This window comes from Malurus melanocephalus, unplaced genomic scaffold (genome assembly GCF_030028575.1).
Source record: "Malurus melanocephalus ecotype Western Australia unplaced genomic scaffold, MMel_1.1 scaffold_10, whole genome shotgun sequence".
Taxonomy (NCBI): Eukaryota; Metazoa; Chordata; class Aves; order Passeriformes; family Maluridae; genus Malurus; species Malurus melanocephalus.
Window position 1 is genome coordinate 4,177,173 of NW_026623242.1, and position 21,455 is coordinate 4,198,627.

Here is a 21,455-nt window from a genome sequence, read left to right on the forward strand (position 1 = left end):
GAGTAATAAGTCTGGGCCCAGATGCTTTTCTGAAGGAAAGACCCTCTTTATTCAGAGCCACGTTACTGCCTCCCTCTGCATAACATACTGAGTGGAACCCATCACTCAGCCCTCCTGTGCCAGGGAAGTGAAGCTTCTTGGTGGTTCAGGTCTTGGTGCTGCATTTTACTGTGGGAAATATGGGGTAACTGCGCAGAGTTGTGATTTTTTTTGTCACTATCTTGCTTACCTGCTTTTTAACTGTTATTTTTCACTTGTCATGAGTGTGTTCACTGTCTGCACAGCACATGGTTGGGGCAGGCTGTACCCATGCTGATAGGTAACAGAGTGAAGTAGTAGATTCACTTAGTTAAATCTCTCTGGGATATCTAAATGCACCRAGAAGTTCATCTTGGTCTTCGGTACTCTGATCTGTCAGAGTGTAATTTGAGTCTCCTGTGAATATGGATTCTGTGACAAGATTTAGTTTACATGGTTGCATCTTTAGGTAAGAGTGGGAAGGAGAGAGTTTGAACTTGCATGAGGACAAGGTGAGTCCTATGTTGCTTTATTTCTTTAGAATTCAAGATGATAGGTTTGATTGTGATGTGTCATGGAAAGTTATTGATTCTTTTATTAAAATAACTTATTAAACAAAGTGATTAATAGATTACTACTGTTAGTGTTAAGATAGTAAAGTTTTAGCCTGATCTACTATATTGAAAGGATTTTCATAAGAACATAAGATAAAATCTATTCTAGGACTTACATTACGCAGCAAGATCTAAAATCAGTGTCTCAGGAGCTATCCAGGACAGTCCATTTGCATTTCTTCATCTTACTTTAGGAGCAGAAGATAAATAGATACAGTCTCCACAAAAATATTGCCTTCAGATGTAGTGGAAATGATTAGGTACATTGTAATTTTATCTCAAGGTGAAATATAAGATACTGCTAATGCAAAATAACTGCCTGTCTTCCTAAAATTCCTATTTCTACTTTCCCTGTTAAACCATGCCCATCACCTGCGAATGTGATCTCACTTTAAAGCAAATAGAAAAGAGGTAAATCTTGGTATATAGAGTGTTGTACTTACACAGACATTCATCTCTTTATCATGGTGATGCAAATCAATTTAATGTGTTCCAGATGAAAAAAAAATTGTCTCATAACCACTCTTAAGTAGAATGGATTTCTGGAGTTTTCTGTGTACCTGCAACTTGATTTTGCAGCAAAGAGAAAGAATATGGCAGTGGCACTTGATCATTTTCTTTGCAGCAGCATTCATACTGATAGTACTCAGTAATCAGTGTCGTGTTGTTCTCAACCATAGAATCCTTATGCTCTATTAACTCTGGTGGTAGGAAAATGGCTGTTGGCAATTTTCTATCATGTCAGTGCTCTTAGTATTTATGTTACAAACAGTATTTGTGAAGGTAACAGAAGTATTTTTTGTTTTTTCTTCTCTCTAGATATTTCGGTGTTGGAAGTTGGAATGTATTTTCTCTATTCATCTATTGGTTATTTACTGTGGGGGGTATATATACAGTAATGCCCCTGTTACCTGGAGTAACAGAAACCTCAGCTCATTTCAGTCTGTGTCCCGGTTTGATCCATACAACTCCCTGTTTGAATTCCCACATAAGGCTGAAACTGAGAAAAAAGTTTATAACTAATCTTTGTAAAAGATTTTTTTTTTGCCTTGTTTAATACTGTGCAGCAATTCATAATGATCTGTCCAGGTATTATTTTAAGAGAAGGGCATTGTTTATGTGGAGATCAATACAACCAAGATGATGTGCAATTCATCCTCAGTGGGCGATTGCATTCATTTTTCATCTTAACATTGAATCATTTGATATACTTTGAAATAACAAAGCAATGATCTATGGACTGGGGGTATAAAAATTGAAAGCAATTTAATAATATGCATGTCAAATAAAATCAGCAGATTTCTATTTTATTTTCTTAAACTATAAACTAGCTGTCACCCAGTGTCAAGGATCAGTTGCTTGAAAACATAGCAAAGTTTTTTTTTTTTCTGTGTTTCTGCATATTTTCTCTCCTTACCCTCCCCAGCTTTCTCTCCCACAGCTTTTCCCTCTTGTATCCTTTAATATTCACGTTGCATTAAACAGYTGCTATAAGTATCAAACACTCTGAGAATCCATCCATTGTTTATGTCAGTTAATGTTAAGTAATACTTTGTACAGCAATCAGAAGCAATAAAAAACCCAGCAATAAACTGCTGTGTGSTAGTGATTTCTCCTCAGGGTCTGCAGCAAGCCATTTGATTTGACCGAAATAATGGCAAACAATTTTAGACCTTTGCATTAACTCTGCAGGCCAGCGTCCGTGTGGGTTGTTAAGTGTCAAGCTTATGGAAGGGTATTGGGGGTGCAGTCCTAAAGATAAAAAGTGATGGCTGCCAGAATAAGGGTTTGGCTGAATAGAAATCTTAATGGGAGATTTCCTGTGGGGGTGTCATCCAGGTTATTTGTGGCTTCTGTGCATTTGAATACTTTACAGGTACTGAGATAAGACACAAGAATACTATTAAGTCTAAAGACAGCTAATTTAAGGTATTTAGATCCTAAATGCCTAAAGTGAAATGCTGAATTGATTTAGTTCTTAGGAAACATGCACTTAATATTTTCTGAAAATTGGGTGTCTCAAAGTATCTCAAGGTGAACATTGGCTTGAGAGAGCTTTCGCCAGTCCTGGGATGTTTGGGTTTTTTGGTGTGTCATCCAATTGTGTCATTCCCCTGCCTGCCTCCTCCCTTATCCCCCATATCTTTTTAAGAGGATGAAAGTATATAGAGAAGTTACTTGGTTATCCAGAACAGAATTCTCTGTCATGTATTAATCAAACAGTGCAGGAAAAAAGTAATCAGTAGCTAATTTAGATATTTGTTATAAGTGCTGTTATCACTAGTTCTGTATCAGTAGAATATTTGGATATTTTTTAGAGTAACTAGTTTGACTTAATGATATTTGATGATAGCTGTCACATTTTGTATTTAGCTTGTTCCTTAAAATCTGCATAAATAGTGAAATGGTCTTGTGCTRTAGAAATTTATCTAGAACAAATTACTTTGATTAAGGAATCTGAGTGGCAGAAATAGAAATCCTTCTGGTAAATAGTTACCTTTTTGTTTTATTCTATTGGCATAGTAGCATTCATTTAGGAAATTGCACAATACCTTTAGAGAGCTTTAATAAAGCTATTGATTGCATTATGCAGTACTAGGAAAGGGCAAGAAAACATTCTTATTGTATGACTTAAATAAACTGATGGTTTAAGTCCATGCTTCCTCTTAATTTGTTGAATTTGTTGTCACAAAAGTGGAAATCCTGGGAGCAAGATACCTGTGCCAATATCGTGAAGGAAGCTTCTGAAGAAATGAATGAAAATAACATTATGAGAGGCACATCGATAAATTCAAATTATTTTTGTAGTGTCATTTTTGTAATAAAAGTAGGGATTATAAGGGAAAAACATGGAGTTCATGGATTGAACAGTTTATTCCTGCATGTCTCCTGGGTTTATTAGGAAAATATATGTGTAAAGATAGCTGACAGAAAATTCTTGTTTCTCTCTCTGTGTTCCCATTTACAACTTGCAGTATTTCAGGGTTTTCAGATATTTATTTGGGAGACTTCTCATGTATGCTAAAAGAAAATTTGCAGAAATAATTCATACATGTAGTTATTTTTTACCCCTTAGTAGTTGCTTTTTAACTTCCACCATGAGTATTAGAAATTTAATGCTGTCATATGTTCTGGAGTATCTAGCCCTTGGTTACATTACAACCAGCAGCTAAAACAAATGAGATTGCAGTACATAATGTTAGTAAATGTGGATGTGAATGTCTGTGTTTATACTCACACTCATATTTATATGTAAGGGATGTGTGCCTGTTATACCAATATCCTTGTCCAACTTCAAATGGAGATAGTTAAATATAGTGGAATCCCAGCAATGAAGGTGCTTTGATGTTTGCAAAAGAGTAGGATCGTAAAGGAGGGGAAAGGCCCCACAAATTCATGATACTCTGCATGAGAGAGCTGGATCATTTTGTATTTAATCCCWTTCTGTTCTAACCCTGCTGTCATTTAAAGTAAGGGTCATGTTCCCAGCTGTGTGGTTTGGGGACTGTTATGGTTTTTAACAGAACCTAGAAGGTAGTGTAACTGAATGGCAAAGACTGACAAAAAGTGTAATTTGTGCAAATTGTACAGATACTAAGTTCATAGATAAAAGCCCCCATCAAATGTATATTTGCCTTGTGACCAACTTAGGTGTGAAATTGCTAATTTATATTTTGCACTATGATGACTTGCTAATAATGTCAGAGGATTATATTTTTATAGTTTTATAGCTCACATAGTTATGATGCCTTAATTAAAGGTTTGGAAATAAAGCTGTTGAGCTATGTACAATTTTCCTAAGTTAATTTTTTCTTCATGAAATTCACACAGAAATAGATTTAAAAAAACCCCAAATGCTATCCTTGTATTCAAATAATTGTACCAGTGTAGCATACTACTGTGAAGCACCAACACAATTTTTTCTTGTGATTTTATTTTAGCCATTTAATTTTTACTTGTTGGTCATGAATTTAGTCTCTGTGAAGGCCAGGAGGTGGAAACCCTCTATTATTCCAGCACTGCACAGAACTATGCACTGCTGTATCAGGAGATCTCAAGTAACAGTTTTATGATGCATGAGGATATTATTCTCTGCAAGCAATAACACACATTTCTATTTCCCCAGCAATATCCACATAATCAAACATTCACAAGTGCTTTACAAAGAATTTAATTAAATAGTGTGCAGAGTGACTGGATGCAGCATGTACACAAGCTGTTATATATTCAGTAGTTCCCATTTTGCAGTTAGTGCAGAACACTTTTGTGCAGTAATATGTGTGAATGATATTTCCATCAAAATGTGCATCATCACCCTTCCTTTTGTGCCTTACTCCTTAAAAATGACTCGAAAACCTTAACAGATACCACCTCCAGAGGCACAGGATACCTTCCTCAGGGTTCTAATGGTGTGATAAACAGGGAAATGCAAATTCTCACGTTGAGACTTGAACATCACACATTGTTCCTCTGAAATCAAATGTTTATTACTCCCAAGAGAAAGATATAGATTATTGTGTCTCATACCACAAAACTAGACGTGTACAGAATTTTACTTAAGGGTAGAAGAAATTTTTGAGGCAAAGACCAGACCCTGAAAAATTAATATTGAAACTTGTATATTCATAATTTAGACACGGACAATAAGAAGCAAAAAAAATTGTGATGAGGAGTATTTTCAGAGACCATTCTGACAGTCAGTGGAGAATAAGAAAGTCTCTTCTTTGGCATTAAAGTGTAGTGTATCAGACCCTGTAGCAGAAAATGGTAGTGTGCTCATRCTCACTCAATATTATTGGTATGCTCATGTCACCTGCAGGGATTAGCATTCTGGAAACTGACAGGGTTATCTAATGTGTTTTGTTTTCTCTCTTCAGAAAAGCCCTTTAAGCAGTAGCCGATGCATGAAAGGACTTTTCAGGCTTGCAGAGCAATGGGGTTATGTTAGATGAAAGTGATTTAAAATATCCCTCTGCGGTTGCCTACCTGCAAGGCAGTTATCTGTCCATCAGATTGGAAGGTTTTATTGGTGTGCCGGTGCTATAAAGTATCCATCTAAACCAGCAAAGCAATACCAACGACACAAACAGTGAAAGACAGTCTATAATTAGCTGTAAATGTGTTTAGTGTGAGACCTCACCCTTGTTTCCCAGTTCCACAAGAGTTATTCCAGTTTATTACTGGATGACGCTGACAAAATCTGTCCATTTTGACTAGAAAGAAAGAACAAAAACTACAAATGAACCCATTGGAGAATAAAGAGACAAAAGGATCAGTGAAAAGTAGGGAACTGGTTTTACTTTTGTGCTAGTTCTGTTCTGTGTTTGAAAGGAAATGCTGAAAACTTAATTGGGTAAGTAAGAACACTATTCCTCTTAGAAAGACTCCTTTTGGAGGAGAGTTAAAGTGGTGTAGGGGAAGTTACGACTTTCTTTACAGAGTTGAGAATGAGAGAGATCCCTGTTAATGAGAGATCCATTTAATGTTAATGAAGATCTGCCATTAGTTTCAGTGATTCCACAAAGTTATGTTTGTGTTCTTTTTTTTCAATCCCTATTCCTTYTTCGTATAGCAGACAGGAGTTTTTCATTTTCTGTGTAATTTGTAACAAATTGCAGTTATTCTAAAAAAATTGTACAGTTTGAACTTCAACTGAAGAAGAAAAGGAAAGCATGTAGTTTTGAATTTATTCACATGTCTAATCTTGAACACCACGTTTTGGATTTTTACTTTATCTTCTTTAATTAGGCTCATGTTCTAGTGTCTGCTTTTCTATAAAATATTTATTCTTTAGCATTTGAAGTGTGTTTCTTTGCATTTGGATATTTCCTGAATTTGGAAGTATCTGCTAGACTCCCTTTGCTTCCACTAAGGGGCTGGTATTTTTATGCTTCTTATGAAGAAGCCCCTTTAGAGGAATGCCAGAACATACGCAAGTTCTCCTTCCCCAGTATTTCAGTGGCAACTTCCTATGAATCTTGGAGTAGACCTCCTGCAGTCTGTTTGTTCTCCAAGCCAGTTCTAACAGACATATCAGCAAGCCAAAACAGACAAACTTAGGAGAGATGTTAGTGCTGTATTAAAATTTAGAGTATTATTTGGAATAATTAGGCCAGAATTTCTCTTTTTCATATTAGGAAGTCACCCAGTGAAAGACCACTAGATAGACTGGTGATAACTGCCAATGAGCTGGCTTTGGAAGCAGAAGTAGTAGAGTCAAATGAGACAGGAGTGTGACAGGCGGCTAATTGATTGCGAAGTGAGACTAATTAGTTTGACTGGAGGGAGCACCATGCTGATGTGACATTGTAGCTTCCAAAATTCTGTCTGATTTGTACATGGGCTGCACTGGGCTTCTAATAGACAAACAATTGTTTCTGGRCTCTTTCAGATATTTTTTGCTGGGAAGCAGCATTATGTATTGGTTCATTCCCTATGGAAACTTACTGTAATTTTAGATTTCTTTCCAGACTTGATAATCAATTTAGTTCCTTTTAAATCTTCTGCAGTAATATTTTTTCTAAGACATGTATTGTAGTATTGTCTTGTTCAACCTCATGYCACTGAGAGAGATTCCTTGGTGCTTTTTTTTTTTTTTTTCACTTGATGAAGAGACTTCCCATCTTCTTCCTCACTTACTGAATGCAAAGCTGAAGTAATGCTCCTGAAGCTGTGTATGGTTCCACTGTTCCAGCCAGCAGGGCTGAGAGGTGGCTGTCAGCACTCTTGCTCCCAGAGGATGTCTGCTAGCAACAGTGCATAGCAGAAGATGCCTTGTTTAGTAAGAGCTGGTGATTCTGGACAGTTTGCCTTTTTTTTTGATGTTATGAAACAGTATTTCTTCAGTGCAACCCTTAATGTTAATCATTACGTACAGTTTGATGTGTAAGATGTTCATAAAGGACCTGCTTTAACGAAAAGATAAAAAACACTTGGGGTAAAAGTGTATTACTGTGCTGATACGGTTTGGTAAGCATGAGAAGCAGTATTGAATGCAGAAGTAAATCAACAAGGTGTGGCAAATAAGCTGGATCCTGTATAGAAAGCTTGATTAAAAATATGAAGTGCTGTATTACATCAGTAACATGGTAATCATTTGTGAGCAAATAGTGGTGTGCAATAAAAATGAATATTTTATTAATGTTTCCTAAGAAATATTGCGGAGACCTAAAATTGAGGGTTTGCGTTTTTTTTTGATTGAAATATTTTTTTTTCCTTTTGTTTGGCAATTTTTTGTATGTTATTTAAAATGCTTTTAGTGGTGATTGATGGTCCTTCTTACAATAGCTTTTCAGCATAGTAGCTCCAACAAGGAGTTAACATATATTTTTCTGTTTCTAGATCTGTTAGCTGTGCCTAAGCATCCATATGCTGCTATGGAAAACTGGGGACTGAGTGTTTTCGTGGAGCAAAGGATACTGCTAGATCCAAGCATTTCTTCTATTCTATACCTATTGGATGTCACCATGGTCATTGTACATGAGCTGTGTCATCAGGTATTAAAGGTGTTCATGTATTTGATCTTAATGTCAGAAATCATACACTCCTTTTCAGAACTGGAAATGGATTTGTATTGTACTTATGGATGGTTGTGATTTCTATTGTTACTGGAAACCATATAACAAAATGGTCTGTAAGAGACATCCCACTACAGAAGCTGTGAAGACTCAAAATGGGGATAGAAGAGAAAATTGGTAGCAATGAACAGCCTTCCTATCTTCTGTAGCAATCTATTGCGTGTGTTTGTGTGTCAATGTCTTTGTTGCTGGTGTGTGGAATAAACATGTTGATAGCAGTTTCATGCTAAGTWGCATGTTCATGTCAAAAATGTTTTGGCTGAAGTCAGTTTGGTAGTAGTCTTTGTCTTCTGTCATGTATACACATACTTCCATTTCCTTTTTCTTTTCAATTTTTTTCCAGTTGTTCACTAATGTGGATAAGCGAGTCTTTCTGTGAACAGAAATGATTGTGTCAATAAGAAAACTTAAAATAATAAACCCATATTACAATTTATGTTTTTCCCATCTTCTTATCTCAAACTAAACACATTACAAGTGTTAGTAATACTGAGTTGAATGCAAATGTTATTGAAGAAATTTGCTACAGGGGCAGGAAACGCTTTCTTACACTCATAAGAGGCATAATCATAGCCTTCAGGTTAAAATGAATGAAATCCCACTGTGTAATCACCATGGCTTACATCTGTGACTTTACACAGCATTCTTTAAAGGCAATGCAAATTCTTAACACTTTCTGGAAATAAAAAGTACCATGTAAAAGGGAGCTATTGTAACGGAGTTCTGGCAGATCAACCTGAAAATAATGTTTGGTTCATGTTTCACATTCAATCAGTGGATGAAGTCCTAAACTACAACATGAAATTTTTATTGAAAGTTATTGCTGGTTTGATCTTGATACCATCGTCTGATTTTGCTGTAAGCTCTTCACTTTGCAGTACAATACAGTAGTACACAGTTCAGCTAGAAAAATTACAGTACCTTAGGAATCATATGTGGAAAACATACATTAGGTCATCAAGCCCCAGCTCCTGTGAGTATTGCCTTTTTCCCTGTGGTGTGTTTGTGGTGCCGGGTTCAATGCTCCTGATTACAGGGCTATATGACTTCCCTTAAAACCTTTTGATTAAATCTGATAGTAAGTGACTTTTTCTGAGTGTTCAGCTTAACTCTTGGTTTTTGTGAAGTCATTCTGTTACTTCCAGTTATTCTTTGCACCACTTTGATAATTTCCTCTGCTTCCAGAGCAATTTGTACTTCAGATGTGGGYAATTATCTCATCAGTAACTGGCCAAGTTTGTTTATTTGATTCTTGTAGAAACTGAAGCTCTTTTACATTGTTCTGGGAATATTAGAGGATCATGAAGTGGGCAAAAACTATAACTAAATTTATTTTAGGGTAGAAATATGATCATAAAATGCATTTAAGTGGTTTAAAAATTGCAGATGAGGGGGTTTTATTGATGTCCATTTTGATATTACTTCTAGTGCTATTTGCTTAATTAAAGTATCTTCCTCTATTCCTGTGGTTGCTGTTTCTGTTTCAGTATCTTGTAGATTAGGTCCTTGCTCAGCTGCTTCACTGGATAACTGGACAAGATTAAAAATATTCAAGTTAAAGAACCGTTATTTCTACTTTTTGAATGCTGAGTTGAGTCACGCAGAATGTGGATTGTTCACCTGCAAATAAAGATTAAAGGGATAAACACTCAAAACATGTAACTTAAAAACACTGTCTAGCACCTCYATCACAGTATTGTCTTTATTTAACTCTTTTTTCTTCTTTTGTTTTACCATACTCAGAAGTTCCTCAAGGAACTCTAAGCTATCTTAGCTGAAAATGTGCTGAACTGAGACCAGGTTGGGTCCAGGATCTCTTGCCTCTGCTGTTTAATTGTTAATTATGCACTGCATTTTTCATTGTCTTTTGCTGCGCATCATATCACCCGTTAGCCTGTGATGACACATGAATATTCTTCCCCTTCGCTCATTTTTGCACACAGAATAACAGAAAGTAACTGAAATCTCTCTGGTGCAGGCAAAACTAGAATTCACATCTCCACATCCCCAGTTTTACTTTCTATTTATTGGTTTTTTTTTTTTTTCAAATTTCAGAGAAGGGAAAAAGGAACTGTTCTAAAATACAGGTTTTTTTTTTATTATTATTTTATTTTTAAGAATTGGGTCATGGTGTGATTTCCCTGACTTTAAACCCATGACTTTAAGATTTTTGGAACATATCTGAGCCTGTAGTAAACTGATCTGTATGGGACCTCTGTTACTTAGAGTAATACAGCAATTCCTTTGCTAATGTTGTTTCCAAGATTAGAAAAAGCAGATGAATATTGAAAATCCAGGTAGTTGCCTTTAGATTTGACTGTTTAAAAATTGTAATTACCAAACATACTGTGTATTAATTCATGAGCACAGTGCTCAGGACAGATAGAAAATGAGAGACAGCATTGCAAAAGGGCAAATTCTGTGGTTGTTAAAATACAGTTAAAGAGTGTGTAGCAAAGAATTTCATGTCCAGTTTCTTCACAGATGACTTTGTCATGCTTGCCCAGGTATTTTAGGTACATGTTTCAGGACTGATGCATGAAAGTTACTTTGGTAATTTCRGTTCTGTAATTTTGTAGGGTGCTATTTTTGATTTGGGCTTGAGTTTCCTTTCAGAATATTTTATTTATTTAATTAAAAATAAAAATTGAAAATATGAGTGTTTTGGAGTAAAAACTTGTCCTCTAAGCTCCAAACCACAAGCTGGTCAAAGCACATGTATTTGTAACAACTTAATTTGATAGCTTGAAATAATTACCATAATTTATTAAAATAATTCTGTTAAGGTAGTAATCAGTTTTATTTGCTTATCATAGATCAGTTCCACCTACAGCCTTTGAAGGGTCATTTGAATTTATGCATAATGATTTTTTCGTGTTAGTTTTCCCACCTGAGCACAAAACTTGGTGTGACAGATTGAATTACAGAGTCATGRAAGCAGAAAGAAAATTAAAAACTTCTAAATCAACATTTTAAAAAATAATCTATAAAGAAAACATATAGGAAAGAGTCACCTTTCAGTGTATCTRTAAAATAAGTACCTTCTGCATATCAGGTTGAAGATAATACCTCAGGGAGATGAGAAATATCTGTGACGTTTCAAAATGAAAAGAAGTAATGGTCTTCACTCCAGGCAGATAGAGCCCATAGTCAAATACACAAATAAATAAATAAATAATTACTTAAAGAAATTAAATGGCTTTACCCACAGTTTTCCTTTCAGACGTGTAACAACTAGGAAGATAATAGCACCTTTTTGTTGAAAAATTTGGATTTCTTACTTGCAGCCTCTGGGTACTGCTCTGTCTCTGACATCCATAACTCTCTCTGATACTGTTCAAAAGTACTTAAGCAAATTCCTTACTTTTTCATACTGATATCACATGTTTGTTTAAAACATGCCTTTAAAACATGCCTTCCTTTAGATGGATAATTAAACCAGTTGTTTTAATTGTATCATTAAGAAATGAACCCAGAGAACTCACAAAGAAGTAGAAGAAACTCTCTTTTGTGACATCATAAATTAATGTTTTTAATTCAAATTACAGGGGGAGTTATTATAAACTTTACAGCCTTAATTTTTTAAAAATCTGCTTGACCAGCAGATTATTATTCAAAATAATTATTTTACTACTGGTTTTACATTTGTTCAGTGATACTTTTGCAATTCAGGAAATAAACTCTATGCTGTTATGTTATCTAGTCATCAGAAATCATTTAAGCAACCTACTCTAGTATGAATTTAACTTCCATACTTCTTGGTGTATGAAAGTTACATTCATTTCAACATTCAGAATCTGAAAATGCATTAGCTATATGAATATGTTTCCAGTATTTATTTGTCCTTTCAGTTAAATATTCTTAAGATCAGGATCTGTTTAGTGCCCTGTAGAGTGAATTTATTGATAGCCTTCAACTATATTATGAATACTGAGGGTACATTAAGTTTAGCTTCACTTAGTGTATGAATATGACCACTATTAACCTTGTCTTTTCTCTCATTTTAAATTCTTAAATTGATTGTCAGTGACGTTCATTATCGTGTTCTTAATTTTTTTCTTTCCAATTCTATTTGCTGACCCTTGTGTGGCCATCTGGTGATCTTCCTGCTTGTCTGGTCCTTGCCTGCTAGTCTGTYCTTTGAAACTCCAGTGTTCACTACCGTCCTCATTGCAGCATTGATCCTTCTGTGGTGTCACTCTCACCTCAAAAAGACACGCAAGAAGTGACATCTTTCATTCAGGTCCCAGACAAAGCCTTCAAACAAGCCAGCTGTCATGAAATCAAATTCCTTATGGGCCAACTCCACTTTCATTCTTTCCTCACTCACTTTACAGTTGAGTCTCTCCCTGTAGAACACTTAATTGCTACTCTCTCTCTGTGTATTTATCAGAGCTTGCTTACACAGAAAGCTCAAAATTATCTCTGTTGATTATGCATTAATCTAATTTTTATAAATATTAAGAGAAACCTGGGTGGTAGTTTTACTGAAACAAGGTTTTGATATTTGTTGGCAGAAGAGAGGTTTTCATAATACTGTTTATGTGTCTGTTCTTACCACTAGTGTTACATTATTCAGGTTGCACAAGGACATTACAATCATTTAAACAGGGTCATCCATCAGGCCTGCGTGGGTATCTCAGGTTCCTAATAACTTCTCTAACTGCCTGCTTTCAGGCGTCTGAGTCCTTCACACAGAGAAGGGGCATTATTGTGTAAAACAGCTTTCCATCGGAAACCTGCCAAGGAGAGGAGCACCAGTAGTATTGTAAATCTTAGTGGGCAGACAGTGGAGAGAAAGAAATGCTAAAATTTAGGTCTGGGGTGGAGAATTTRTTCCCATTTTCACATGTATGTTTTTCAATATATGCACTATACATCGTGAGGTTTCCATGTAATGGATCAGATTACTTGAGTTAGAAACCTTTTTTCTGTCCCATGTGGATGTTAGTCTCTCAAATCTAGGTAGACCATTTGCTTCAGAGAACTAAAGTTGACATGTGAATACTGTCTTCAATGCTTCTTGTTCTTTTCCTATATTTTACTTCATACAYTTGTGCATCCTGTAAGGTTGAATTAATTAGTAGAAGAAAATAAAGTTAGTGGGTTTCAGTGGATGGTAAATGCTACTGTTTTTATTAATGTGTGTGGAGATTGTGTGTGTCTAAATGAAACATATGCAAACATGGTTTCTTAAACATTGTTCATTTGAACTTTTTTTTTTTTTGCAGTGGTTTGGTGACCTTGTGACTCCAGTTTGGTGGGAGGATGTGTGGTTGAAAGAAGGTTTTGCTCACTATTTTGAATTTGTTGGGACAGACTACCTCTACCCTGGGTGGAATATGGTAAGTCAATTCTATTTCGTTAATGTGTAGATTCCACAGACAGTTGCTCTGCTGTTAGACTCCTGCTTCTGTTATAGACAAGGACTGCTGAARAATACCAAATGATGCATGCTAGTATCAGATGTCAAATGAAGCAAAATCACTAGGTGTGAAATAATTTGACAGCATTCCAAAAGTGTAATCTACAATTTATTGGAAAAGAAATAATGTCATGTCTATCATAACCCAGCATTAAAATAGCTACTGTCTCTCTGTTCAGAAATATTTTGGATTAAAGCAGTTATGATTTAACATGGACTGTTTTTTAAAATGTTGAGAATATTGAATTTTATCCACAAGATAAATTGGAAAGGAATGTTTGGTTAAAACATTGTATAAAACTGGGCACATTTTTTCATACAGTATTCTCTTCTTCTCTTCCTAAATATACTCCTTTTATCTTACTGGTATTGTTTGGTTATCTAGAATACATGCTAAATAAACGTGGATTACATGGATTGAGAGCCTAGGTTTTGGTATGGTTGCTAGCTGTACACAGTTGGACATACTTTTTCAACCAGTATGCAAATACTGGAGCTCTCTGAGGGAACTGGGAATTCCATGCTGGGATATTATTTTGGAGTACTTCTCCAAAATAATATGATATGTTATATCATATTGTACCTAGTCAGGTCCAGTTTATATGAATTGCTGTGGTCTAACTATATTAAATTCATAAGAAAATAAAAGATGTGAGACCTCAACACAAGGAAATTATGTATGACACCACGTGGAAGGTTCCTCTAGCGATTTTATTGTCCATTGGAGGCATGTTTATGTTTGCTAASCTTTTGAGCTTACACATGTTTAATTACATGGCAAAATATTTATTATGGATCATGATTGACAGATTTTTTGGGGCTTGGGTGTTGTTTTGCCTAAACTCTTAAAAACTAACTTCTGAAACATTTTTCCCCCCATTTCTGGTGATTTCTTGAATATACATATCCCATTAATTTTTGTGTGCCATAAAATGAAGATGCCATAATTATGAGTTAAAGCTAATTTAAAAAAAAAATAGTAGTATACAGGTTACTCTAGARTTAGTTACACTTCTTGTGAAATTTGAATTCTTTGTAGTATATTAATTTTTTTCTTTCAGGTGTCAATTTTGGTTTATAATTGCATTATGAAAAAGAAAATAAATCTTTATTTGAACTGACAACTTTCTTGCATAGGTAGGCTTTGTTGGGTTTACCTGTCTTTGGCTGTATTAAAACTCATTCTATTCATCTTGATGAAGAAMACAACCTGAATTACAATGTAATGATTCTAATTATGACCGCAATGAAATCTGGCAGGCCTTTGTGATTTAGCATAGTGAAGTGTCATAGATGACAACATTTATACACTGAATTTTATCTTCAAATCATCAGTCATTTGTTCTTCACATAATCAGTCTAACAAATTCAGAATAGCTTTGCTTTATAAGTCATTTGGAATATAGTATGTTTGCTTGAAATTTCTGTGGAATGATGATAATGTTCACTGTTATGCAAATAATATGCCCATCATGTGAAATCTTGGCATCTTAGCAGAATACAAGCAAGAAGAGTGGATTGAACAAGTATGGCAGTTAAACTGGGGAATCAGAAATGTGCTGCATAAATTAGAATTAACTACAGTAATATTGCTGTGCCTGAAAAAGTACTAATCTGTCAAGTTTTTAATTAAATTAAAAAGAAGGGAGACATAAATTGTTCATAAGACTTTGGATATCTTTGGCCTTTGGTATAAAAATGACTATATTGACATATTYAAATTATCAGAAAATGAGGTTAAATGCATAATGGGTTAAACATGCTTCATTCTTTTGCAGACTGGAGTAAGAATCAATACTGTCGTGTTTCAGCATATTTATTRTAGAGATTGTAGGAAGAGGATTTAAATGTTACAGTTACTGAAATTTGGCTTGCTGGAAATTTTGTTATTGTTGTAAAGTGCTTTTGCAGTTTGAACATATTGACTGATGTTTGTAAACTCAAAAAAATGAAAGTGTTCGTGTATAAAAAGAGAAACAGTTCCAAACAACTTACTGTTCAGAAGAGAAGGATGAAGTACAAGCTTCAAGTACAAGTTGCAAAAATGAGAACTACAAATCTTATTATCTGTGGCCAAAGAGTGCAATATCCCAGCATTCTGCTGTGTTTTGTCAACAATAATTCATACCTAAGGAATACAAATTAAAAAAAAAATTGTGGTGTATGTAACCAAAGCYCTTTGCAACAGGAAAATAAAATGATATGCCAAAATCCTCTTTATTTCTAAACAATTGGGCGARTTAGATACCCAATTTCTTTCTCTTGTAGTTCTGAAATGTTAACCTTGAAGGTTTGCTCAAGAAGCCCATGGATTAAAATATCAAATTTAGCTTATTTTCATCTTACTAAAGGCTTTTTCTCACATTCTCTTTTGGATAAATGTACAAGTAGGAGACTGGTAGTCCATTCCAGAAAAAGGACTTTGCCTGGAAATGCAATTTGTGCAATATGGATACAACTGAAAAATTTGGATCTGTCCTCATCTTCTTCTCTAAGCTGGATGTTTATAGGCTTCTCTAAGTTGGCTGTTTATAGGCTGTCAGCATAAAGGCTCATAAGCCCCTAAAGTTTTGRTACTTCTTGTCTGAAGATGCTTCTCTTCTAGCAGAGCTGAGCATTTTGCAGTGTCCATCTTATTTGTCCTTCACAGCCTTGGCATGGCTGAACCTGATACTCTTGAGAAGACCTGTCTGTTAGGCATGTTCACACCATTATAGGCATATTCACACCATTATAATTTAAAACAACAGCCCTGAGTGCTGCACAAAGCAGAGATCCATGGATTTTGTCTGAAGTCTGTTTCTTGGCCTTTCCTTCTCTAGGTTCTTTAGCTTGCTTAAATATTTCTTCCCCTGTGATTATTCATTTTATCGTTTTTCTTCAATTGTATCATAGACTCTTTTACAGCAGGAAAGATGGACGGATAAAAATGGACAACTGCCATGGAGCTGCAATACTTCATGGAGCATTCCAACAGGTGTGGAATTTCTTGCATTGTCCAGAAGGCATTTACTGCCATGCTTCATCGTGTTTACATAATCTTAAAGAAAAAGGAAATCCAGTCCTTATTAAACCTTTCTTATCCTTATGTCCTGAATCCTTTGGCCGAGGTCACTTGGTCTGTTCAGCCTGGACGAGACTGAAGGGAGACCTCATGGCAGTCTAGAACTTCCTCATGAGAGGAGAAGGAGGGGCRGGCACTGATCTCTTCTCTTTGCTGACCAGKGACAGGACTGGTCAGGGAATGGCCTGAAGCTGCATCAGGGTAGATTTAGGTTGGATGTCAGGAAAAGGTTTTTCATCCACAGGGTRGTTGGGCACTGGAACAGGCTCCTCAGGGAAATGGTCACAGCATCAGCCTGACAGAGTTCAAGAAACTTTTGGACAATGCCCTTGGTCGCATGGTGTGACACTTTGGAATGGTGCTGTGCATGGCCTGGAGTTGGACTTGATTATCCTTGTGGGTGCCTTCCAACTCAGCTTATTCTGTGRTTAAAACTGGGGSAAGAACACAATGAAGWGGCATTCTGATGGAGGTGTCCATTATCCATTGCAGTTAATGTGAAATACATCAGAACTTTCCCAAGGAAGGGAATGAAATTTTGGTTTTGAAACTGGAAGATGAGCTTTCTATGCTAAGGTCCTTAATGGTTACCCCACTGTCTTAATATCCTTTTTCAAAGCTAAGTTGTTTCACATTAAAGCTAGGAATTTTCATTTCCTTCCCTCATGTTACTTTCCTGCATGTTACTTTTTACCTGGTGAAGATGAAATTGCGTTTAATTTTGCAGGAAAGCCCTCTCTGCTATATAGTGATTAGACATTTGTCACGGGAAGGAATTCACCATTCTTCCCATTTCAGGCTCTTGCCTTGCCTGTCCCCCAAATTAAGAGTTTTTTGAAATTCTCATTCTGAAATGCCTTAATTTCTTATTCTTAGATCTCATTCTTAAAGATTTGGAAATCTAAACAGTTGTTTCTATGTTGTCAGGATGATGTTAAAAAGAAGGCTGTCTTTGCAAAGTGTTCCTCTGAGATCAGAGAATTTCAGTTGATCATGAGTGCTCAAAATAGTCATCTTCATGTGAATTCCCTGCCTGTTGCTATTTCATGACCTAGAAAGAGATGAGATTTCTGTGTTAGAGGTTTACCATATGGTTGTCTCTTCCTGCCATCAAAAAGCAGCCGCAGCTGGATATAAGTTCTCAAGGTCTAAGATCTTATGACTGACGCAAGGTAATCTCACCTCTGTGGAAGRGGCCTCTGCTGGTTTTAGGATCAGAAAAAAGAGAAAATTACAGGTGAAAACTCCATGCTGGTAATTTCCACTTCAGAGCTCTGTCTTTTCTCATCTACCCTGTTCCCCTTCCTCCTTTTAGAGGCCTGTTTGCAGCTCTATATTTATCTTCCTCTAGACTTGTTTCTCTCATTATCCTGAAGTCCTTTGCATGAGGCTTTTTGAAGGAGGGAATTCAGCTCAGGCTTGCAGATCAAGGAATTTATCAATTGATCTTTTCCCTCCTTATTTTCTGGTAGAAGGAACTATCATGTTTGTCCTTGGATGTCTCTGGTATTGGGGTTGGTTTTGAGGACTGTGACAGCAGAAATTACTGGCATGTAATTTGCCCTTACATCCATCAAATGAGCATCAAGTATGTTAGCAGTGAGTACCTGGCTTGATGCTGAGAAAGCATTTCACAGAGCCCAGCTGCCTTCTCCCTTTTCTTTATTATATAAAAGTTAGCTTTGCTGACAGCTGTATTGGCTGAGTCAAGGTGTAGCACATCAGCAGCAGCTTTGGATCCTGTGTCTTCTTGATCCGTTAATGCCCTGGGATTAGATTTCCTACTTTTTTGTTTGCTTACTACTTTTACAATTAAGTATGGTCATATTTGCCAGAATTTTTCTTGCTATTAAATAAAAAAGGGCATCTTTCCTCTTTCCTTAAATGAACCATGCTTCCTTTACACTATTAGGGTCCATAGTTTGGACAATCCAGCTATTACTATAGACAGTTGGAAATAATGGAAATAATATCAACATGCATGTATCATAATAATTAAGAAATAGATAAATGATCTTAATTGCCTATTTTTCTCATTGACTTGGTTGAAATAATAGGAGTGAATTCAGCCCTTGAAAATGTTTATGTCTTTAATGTGCTTTGGCTCACATGCCTCCTAATGTGATTGCCTCTATCTGTAAAGATTTCTAAAGCTTTGTTTGACTCATAGAAAACCCAGTAAATCATTGCAAGTTTTGAGGTAGACTTAAGATATGGACCTTTTTGATTTATTTCTTTATTATTTTGGCATTTCAGACCTGAGCTATAGCCTGCTTGATCCTTCTAACCCAACATAAATATCATGCTGGCTCAGCATTGAGGGAGATTCAGCCTCTTGTTTTTTAAAACTACTTTCATCTCTTCTTTTTTGGTTAAAGGCTCCCCATGATGGTGTAAAGTAAGCCTTTAATTAATACCACATGGAGTGTTTTTCCTCCAGTAACTGCTCAGTGAAGTCAGTCCTTGTATGATTTTTCTGTTTTAACTTGACTATGGGGGAAGCTTTCCATGTAAAATTAACTAGAATCTCATGTATAATTGACTTTGGCAGAAAAAAAAAGAGATATAAAGGTAAGGTGCAAGATCTTCTGTTTCCTAATTGCTAACTCTTTTTAAGTATACCAGTTAAGAAATCTTTACATTAAATTTTGCTTGTAAGTAAGAAAAAAACTTCCATTTCCACATTTTTTTCCTGAACACAGATTTGGGGTGTACTAATTATCTATGTATTAATCTACTTTGGCAAAGTAGATTAATTTAGGGATTTCTTAAGTTTAAGTAGTTGTTAACTCTTTAACAGTTATAGATCAGACATAAGTGAATATCAACATTTAGATAATACTTTTATTCAAGAGTTTAAGTACAGGTTTGGAGAATGTCAGTGTCTCTTCTTGCTTCGTGTCATTTTCTGCTCATCTTGAGACAGCAGTTTAAATGACATTATGATGAGAGCTTTAGAGTCATGTGAGTTCAAACCTTCTGAGTTCAGGGTTTTGAAGAAGCTTTAGTTTCAGAAAAAAAAAAAACTTCACTCAACTGTCTGAATTTCACATAATTTTGAATTAGTAGACACTTTGTCTTCAGCAAAGATGATATAGAAACTTTATAGCAACTTTTGTGTTAAGGCAAATCCGTGTTACTCACAGTTGAATCATTGCAGGGTTGCCCTGCTGAAACAAGAATGTGCATTTCATCAGAAGGCATAGTTGATATGGGAAATTCAATGGAAAGATTATTTGTATATTTGAGGGCATTGTTAACTGACAGACTGCTTGTTAAAGCTGCTTTTCATTTAAGTATTATTTACTGTTTCTTGAATTTAGGTGATTTTCCTTTACAGACTTCCTCTGTGGAGCTGGAATTAGAGGATAAGCTTCATAGTTTGTTGCATAATGCTTTAAAATGCTCTGAAGACAGATGCATGAGGTAACAGCTCTCTTCATCTGTTTGCTTAACGACTCTCTTTCAGTGAAGGCAGCTACACACATGGTGGCAAAATGTGGTCTTGAAGAGTAAAATTGGCCTTTTTTTTGTGAAGTGCTGGTGGTCAGTATGTGTTTCCTTTTTTGATGCTCCCCTTTTTGCACTGCGTCTTCCCATTCTGTAGGCATACATTTGGGAGAGTGCATCTGGTGTACACCGGAATCAAAGCTGAATCTGATAAACAGTGTGGAGAGTGGAAACAGAGGCTGAAGTAGCTGGTGGAATTGCTTAAGAACTCCAAATGAGTTTGGCAATCCAGTTGCTTAAGAACTCCAAGTCAGTTTGGTGATTGTGATTGAAAAGAAAATACGTATCCAGTTCTCCTTCCTGGTACTCAAGGCTGTTGGTCTTCCTTAGCTTTGAACTCCTAGGTCATTTACCTTGTTTTGTAACAAGACTTTTCAATCAGTGTGAAAATTTGTCTAGCACAGGAACAGAAATTTTGCAAGATCTTTTGACAGAAAGTACAGAAAAGAGAGTTATGAAGGTAAATATGGAACTGTGACATCTTCACAGCTGATCAGTGTAGAATCCATTGCACTTCCTGCATTACCTCCTTCAACAAACTATACATGTAATTGAAGCACACATCAGATATGCACATTTGAAAAAAAAAAAAAACCAGTCTGTAAGTTCCTCAAGGTATTTACAAAAAATTACTGTTGGGAAGAGAGAAAGAAACGTCTTTTTCATTTGCAAGGACTCAGGAGACTTCCTTTGCTATGTGCTATGACAACTTAGGATTTATAAGCATGTAAACAGAAAATGCTTACTTTTGGTTCTCAGTGGATCTTATCTGACCGTAATGTATTTTACTGAACCTTAGATTTCCTCATATATGATATTTCTCTGGTTTGTTAAGCTTCTCCCTGAAATATATTCTATTAGAACTTGACTGTTGGTAGTGTATATGCTGATGTTCTTTGATTGCTTTCAAAATTTGCCCCTGTTTCTTTTTCCCTAAGGTGCACTTTTCCTATAAACCCAAATATTGTGTCTTGCAAATGCTTGTTCTCTCAGGCATGAAAGATCACTTATCTTCTTTGTATGCTTGATGGCTAGTAAAGCTCTTGTGGAGAAGATATTGTCAGAAAATTTGTCAGGAAAGTCATTTGCAGATTTGCACACCAATGTTAAGCTTCATTCATGTAGATTTCTCAGTCCATAAAGTGTTCAAATGGCTGTCTCAGAACAAAGGCAATGTCTTTAATATTGAGGCCTTTGATCTCTTTTGCGCGCTAATTATCTGTTGGGGCTTTCATTATCCTGTTTCT

The 21,455-nt window shown here is 35.8% G+C and overlaps 1 protein-coding gene across 1 annotated transcript in view; it reads left to right on the forward strand.

The window, feature by feature from the left end:
* Positions 1 to 21,455, forward strand: part of TRHDE (thyrotropin releasing hormone degrading enzyme) — a 196,463-nt gene that overhangs the window by 68,293 nt on the left and 106,715 nt on the right. The window contains exons 4-5 of the mRNA XM_057377926.1: positions 7,974 to 8,128; positions 13,441 to 13,554. Coding sequence (XP_057233909.1) covers positions 7,974 to 8,128; positions 13,441 to 13,554 — 269 coding nt within the window. The remainder of the gene's footprint in view (positions 1 to 7,973; positions 8,129 to 13,440; positions 13,555 to 21,455) is intronic.